The following is a 6,798-nucleotide window of genomic DNA, read 5'->3' as shown; positions in this document are numbered from 1 at the left end:
AATTCACTGGACTGGCCTAATGGTAGTATAGTCTCGTATTATTAGTCGCAGCGACTAATTTTAATGAAATTACGAGGGACTCGCCTTGACTAAATGTCTTAGCTATCCGGTCTTAACGAGACTAGCTCCCAGAAAGTAGAGGACCATCCAGTGCTCATACCTTCTTTTGTATCTCTCTTATTTTTTGGTTGACAAAAAAATTATAGAATTTCTTGTGATCTTGGGTTGTGGTTTGTTGGGAATTTTGGTTTTTTATTGAGAATTTCTTGAGATCTCTGGGTTTTGATTTGATGAGATCATTCGGAGAAAGAAGATGGCTTAGTCTGTCGTTTAGTCTGATACTGCACCAAATGTTTTTCTATTGTTATCTTGCCAAGTCAATCCAACTTAATCCTTAAAGTTAGTCTAGTACGAAATAGTTCAGTGCAACAAACACACACTTATTGCTTTTGTGAGATGTTAATACAATTATTTGCAATCAAGGAGCCAGATAACATCCATCGGTCGGAATGCCTTTGCAGAACTTGGGCACTTGTCAAGATTGAATTGATAGAATTTGGAATGTTGCTATTACATAAATAATATAGTTTTATTTGGTCGGTTTAGATATCTCTAAAATGATTCCATACTTATGGACTTTTATGCATGATTTATACGTAAAGAAGAAGAAAAAGAAGAGGATGGAAGAATGATTAATGGAAAAGGATTGGAGCCCAAGGGGAGTGGGGGCGGGGGACGGGGATATTTGGGCAAAGCAGAGGCAATTGATAAGGTTTGTGAAAAAATCATTGTTAAATTGTCTGGCAGTCAGCCCCATCGGAATCATCAGAATCATTGCATGCATCGTAATCCGACCGACCGAACGACCTACAACTACCCACTAGGCCCCCAAAATTTCCAAGTTGCTAAGCACACTAAGACAATTGTTTTATGCCTTTGATGCTGCTTGATGATGGGTAACTGTGATCCGTTAATAAACGTGGGTTCCATAAATTTCCTATTTAACAGTGTGCACTCAAAGACGCGCGTGGATGGCTGTCCAATAACATTGAAGTACTCATTGATGCCCTTTTACAGTCAACAAACTTGATTAATTTAGCATTATTTACTGAGCACGAGTAATGTAACCGAAGATGATTAGTTCGTAAGCAAGAGAGAGGATAAATATTAAGAAAAATAGAAATGATTCCTTCTTCTTAGTGTGGTGCATCATGCATGCATGCATTCACGTACATATTATATTAGTTTGTTAGTCCTTTAAATGAGTTAAACTAGGCAGGAGTTAAGGCTGAGCATCAATCAACCAGACATAACACGAAGAGAGTGCAGAATATGTCCCTTATTCAACTACAAAATCCCAATCAAAAGTAAAAAAGAATCCCCTAAATTTGCTTTCCAAAGATAAATAACATTAATTAATGGCAGCGAATGCTTAAGAAACTTAAACAGATAATAATCGTGTACCAAAATTGGAGGAGAAGGCGTTGAACATGTGTTCGAGAGCCACCTCCCTCAACCAATACCCAAACAAATCTGTTACATATGTTTAGGCTCAGATAGATTTGGGGCTTTATATATGCCTTTTATGCATTTGTCTACCAACATTGTATACTTCTCTTTTGAGAGGAATAAACTCGATTCAAATCTAATAAATCTTGCAAAATGTAATACACAGCACCACAATTACATGCAATGCAATCGCACCTTAATCTCAGTCAGCTGCAACTTGCGCTTTCAATTTCAACAGCAGCAATCACACTCCTGAAACAGAAACATTCAAAGCTTTTACGGCATTATGCAATAATCAGTTCTTTGAGCAACATAGCAAACAAGTAAGCAGATGAGGTTAATGGAGCATACTTATATCAAACTAACCGTTAGGGGTTCAACTCTATGTGATTTAAGAATCCAAGGGACAGGGTTGACACTTCAGAGAGAGATAAAGTTTACGAAAAAAATCTATTTACCAGAGAAGAAATAACCATGGTTTCAACACTGGCGTACTTTGCATGTAAAATATAAAGAATACCTCTTTAAAATCGGGTTGTAAACCAACCATATCCACTCCAATAAACTTCTTTTGTCGTCTATTTCCACGTCCCTTCAAGCAATGTCAATCAATTTGAATTTTGAACTGAAACCAAAAAACAACCTTGCGGCAATAACTCATCTATATAACTGAGGTGATTTACCATGATCGAGTCGATGGCCACAATTGAGGCAAACATCTAAACCAACACAGATCTGAAGTATGCCACAAGAAGAACTGAACGACCAAGAGATAAGCATCAAGCCAGAGAAATTCATTGAAAAGATGGTGCATCTTCATAAAATCTCACATTAAATATTTTGATATGGACTCACACTCTTTTAAGTCATCTTCATTTTCAACCTTACATAATCATATCGATGTTTCCAATGAGTAACTTCTTCATTGTATAACTACTTTCAATGATCTATGAAAGAACTACTACTAAGAGAGGGGAAGTGGAACGAGATCATTTTCTATCCATAAACATTTATTTCTCATTCCAGGATATGGTAATGACTTTCCCCTGGTAACAAGAAAAATAGTCTGTTTTTTAGCTGTGAATGTATGATACTTGTTTAGGTGATCACTAGCATACAAAAGGACAAATACTTGACCCTGATCACAGTAAAAAACAAATTGCTCATTGTAACTCATGCACTGTATCAAACTTGCACGAAGACAGAAAAGACAGAAACTTGATGTTCTATAAATGTAATTTATGGCATCTTATAAATCACCAATATGCATAACTGAAGCTGGCGAGTCAGACAACAAAATAGACGATATATGCCCTAATATGGAACAAATAAAAGTAACTAACTCCAGCATCGACAAGGATAAGGTCATAAAATAACAGAGTGAGAAATCTACAAACCGAATATCAGCCCATCAAAGATTGAAAACCACTCAGGATTTATTAGCATTTGAGTCTAAATATGGGAAATCGACCTTTTGTTCCAAAGGATACTTAACAGGAAAGTGATCGAACTTTCAGAGTTTGGCAGCCCAAACTCATGCACCAAACATTGACCGAGTAGTTTTCATATGTATTTTGAAAATTAATTAGACGCCTACTGATGTACAGACTTTCAACTTAAAAACCTACGAAGACCAAAAAGAACGCGACTGACAACCAGCTGTTTCCAATTTTTTTTTTCTTTCCATTTTGAGTGATAAGATTTGCTACCTTGTCACATTTCTGCCATCTTAAAAGACATTAGAAATAGGTTCTTATTACAAAGTATAGCCCTAACTGAAATCTTTCTCTTTAGAGCTAAATGTCAACATCCCTCACAAATCAATTGAAAAAATTGGCAATCCTAATCTTCTTCTTACCACTTGCATGTCCAAGGTATTTCAAGAAGTCAATGTTTAGCATTGAAAAATGCCATCGTATTATCTTTATTTCTACTTCCAAACCTAGAGGATTGGGTGGCAAATGGTATGAACTCAAATGACCTTATCTTAACACTTGATCATCCAACCAAAATATACAATATGAATAATGGTGCCTGATAACTTAATGCAGAATTAATCGAAGGATCAAGTAAACTCAACGAAAGTAGAGTTGGTCAGCAAAATAATGCCACAACCAGCCATTAGTTTTGGACTTGTCATAATAAAATCCAAGAAAGTATCAGTTTAAAGAACTAGCAGCTGACAGTTTCAAAAGCTAGTAGTAGTACATATATATTTACCAAGATATAAAGCATGTACAAGCATACAGAATCAAGAATTAGCACCTATAAGACTTACAAATATAGACTGCTCTTTGGCATACAAAAAGGACCCTGTGCCATGGCATAACACCAGAAACTATCCTCAATATATCCTTTGAAAGAGAACAACACCGAAAGATTCTTCCATGGAAAGTTCAATTCTTGGAAAGAGGACAAAAAGGTGCTCTTATAGATAGCCCAGATGCCATACATCAAATTTCAGTACCTTTTTACAGAATGAATTCAAAAATGCTTTTAACAGCAGTCAGAACTTCATACATGGTTGCCAAACACAGCCATATGAACTAAATTCGGAAACCTTCTGCAAACAAAAAAGTTTGCAGGATGATGATGAGGAACCTTGTATTATATTGATCTATATCTCCAGGAAACAGCTTTTTGTTTATCTCAACCTTCTCCTTCTAGGTTCAGATGTATATCCATTGTTTGAATCAGAACCTCTTGAATTAGTTCTCCTAGAAGATGAGGGATGCAATGCAAAATTTGTTTCTGAACCTGTTGGCTGATCCACAATAATGGTATCAGTTCTTATAAAGGAAGCAGAGGGGAGCGCATCAGAGTTGATTTCAGCAGCAGTATCAGAAGTCTGCGTTTCTGGTTGTATAACTGCAGCAATGCTCACAGATGTATCTCCATTATCAATATGTAAAGATTGATGACGGTTTCTTCTAACATGGTGACCATTACTATATTCCTCGAGGTCCTCGACTAATCTTTCTGCTGAATCCAATGCAGTATTCAATGCTGATGAAAGGGAAGATACTGAAGCGGCTCCTTGTAGTAATAATCTTGAAACTTGAAGGGAATCATGCTGGTGTTGGTTTCTTGTCTCAGTGGCAGGTGATGCCTGTGATGTCTGGTCCTGGCTGGGCACGAAACTAGTTCTTTCAGCCATGACTTGTGCATGGAAACTATCCCGTGACCGTCTTCTCTCCCCCATTGAACCAACTATGTTGCTAAGTTGCTGAATCCTTTCTTCAATCAATGTAGAAGATGGGCCCCGCCTAATACGCTGCTGCCTCAAACCCTCAATCCTGTGTGCAGGGGGCCTAGGAGGGGCCTTTGAAACAGACTCGTTTGACTTGCGAAAACATTTACCATCCCCATTCCCGTAAATTGGAATCAGACTTGTATCAGTTACTTCTCCCTTACACACGGGGCATTCCTTTGCATTTGAATCCGCATACGACAACTGATAGAAGCAAGGCCAACAAAACAAATGACCGCAACATGTCAATATAGGATCTCTTGCCATATCCAAGCATATATGACAATCAAAAAAGCTCCCAGTATGAGGCTCTGCCTTTTTCACATTTGTATCCATCCCCAGTGCCTTGGCTATCAAATGCATGTTATCACCTCTGTTGGTTTTGCCAGATTCCACTGTTTCTCGGGCAGCTGGAGCATCGTCCTCATTCTGACTGTGTTCGTTTTGTGTATCAGAAGCAACAACACCAGCAGTGATATTCACAATTTGAGGGGAAATTTGAGCTTGTCGCCACCTCTGACGCTGCCTAGCCCTGGAAGTGACTGCTTCTAGTTGTCTGATACGTTCTTCAATGCGTCCATGGGCAGTTTCAAGCTCATCGAGTATGTTATCTAATCCGATCACCGAATCAGGCAGTTGGTCTAAAGGCTCTTGGTTTAAATCCAAAATCATGATTTCTTCCCTTATATTACTCCCCATCTCCATATAATTCCACGAATCTTATTCCTTTAGGAACAAGAACCCAGTTGAATCCAGAACAATTTCAGTCACCCACTTGCAGAAAATAAGCAACAAACAAGGTTACTTTCCTGCCAAACATGCAAAAACAATGTCATTGGATTTAAAGGGGTATGCTTCATCACTTCAATACAACCAAAACAAATTAAACAAAACCTTTTATCTCATACATTACATAACCCTGGTAAAAAAAAATCCTTGAAAACTGAAAACTCAAACATACATCACCATTTTCTAATTAATTATGCTTTGATTCAGGAAAATTGCAAGCCCTGCGTAAGTTCAGGCAAGCAACGAATCAAGAAATATCAACAAGGAAAGATTTCCAATTGGCAGATGATCAGATTTATGTACCTTTAAACATTATATATGATATATCGTCGTTGAACAGAGAGAACAACTACAGGGGAAAAATTAAAAAAGAAAGAAGAAAATAATTGAATAAAGCTATACCTATATGTATATGTATAGGTATAGGATCGGCCAAGGACGCAGGAGCCAGCTGCTTCTTTTATTTCTTCTTTCCTCTGTGTTTTGTGTATGAGAGAGAGAGAGGCGCCAATGGCGGATAAGCGACTGGGAATATACCGCCTTGGAGCCAAGCCGGTTCATGACCATAACGTGTTCTTTCTTGGTGCCGTTAGGTTTCCCTCCGGGTCCGCTGGGAGACGGCCCATACTCACTTAGGCCCGTCAATTGCCCTGCCTCAAACCTTGACTTTGAGCCCAATATAGGCTGCAGGCTGCTATTCTTCAATCTTGATATTTTCTCATTCATTAATTTTAAACTTTTTTTTGGGAACTAATAAAAAGTCCCTCACAATTTTTTTTTTTTAATAGAATAACACTTAAAACAACTTTACTTATTATTAAGGATGTTCTTTATGTTATAAGCACAAAGAACGAAAAAAAGAACCACACTTCAAGAGGGTTTTAAATGAAAAGAAAATGGCCTTAATAATTTAGAAAGTGTCCTTAATAATAAAAAAAAAAAGTGCAATGATAAAGAAAGTTGTTTAAGAATTTTTGCACAAATAAGCCGCAAAGCCGCGAGGATGGCATAAGTAGAGCCACTCTTTGTACACACCCAACTTGGTTGCATTAACGACATATGAAGGTCTCGCTGCTGGTAGGCCCCGGAGGAAGTGAGAAGGAGAGAACGAGTTGGTGAGGGTGGGAGTGATGAGTATGAACCAATGGCTTTGAAGAACAAGTTGTTTGGAGATCAGTCTTGCAATCTCGGCAGTGGTAGGAAAATCCATTTCCGTGCTTCATGCATGCACCGCAATTGAAGACCCCATC

General features: G+C 38.0%; 1 protein-coding gene and 1 long non-coding RNA gene across 3 annotated transcripts; both read right to left on the bottom strand.

The window, feature by feature from the left end:
* Window positions 1-1,387: 1,387 nt before the first annotated feature.
* Window positions 1,388-2,135, bottom strand: LOC139197289 (uncharacterized). Its single transcript, XR_011582528.1, has 2 exons — window positions 2,030-2,135; window positions 1,388-1,761 (listed from the first exon to the last, which is right to left on the bottom strand). It is a non-coding gene; the product is annotated as an uncharacterized lncRNA (long non-coding RNA).
* Window positions 2,136-3,648: 1,513 nt separating this feature from the next.
* On the bottom strand, window positions 3,649-6,091 carry LOC103420437 (uncharacterized). Of its 2 annotated transcripts, none has more exons than XM_008358501.4 (2): window positions 5,951-6,091; window positions 3,649-5,568 (listed from the first exon to the last, which is right to left on the bottom strand). In XM_008358501.4, the coding sequence occupies exon 2, from the start codon at window positions 5,462-5,464 to the stop codon at window positions 4,154-4,156; it is 1,311 nt and encodes a 436-aa protein (XP_008356723.1). In that variant the 5' UTR covers window positions 5,465-5,568; window positions 5,951-6,091; the 3' UTR covers window positions 3,649-4,153. The 2 variants fall into 2 exon arrangements, with proteins under 2 accessions (XP_008356723.1, XP_070680385.1); XM_070824284.1 differs by having other exon boundaries at window positions 5,852-6,050.
* Window positions 6,092-6,798: the final 707 nt, after the last annotated feature.

This window comes from Malus domestica, chromosome 07 (assembly GCF_042453785.1).
Source record: "Malus domestica chromosome 07, GDT2T_hap1".
NCBI lineage: Eukaryota > Viridiplantae > Streptophyta > Magnoliopsida > Rosales > Rosaceae > Malus > Malus domestica.
The sequence above is the reverse complement of the archived record's forward strand: the minus strand, read 5'-3'. Positions and strand labels throughout refer to the sequence as shown.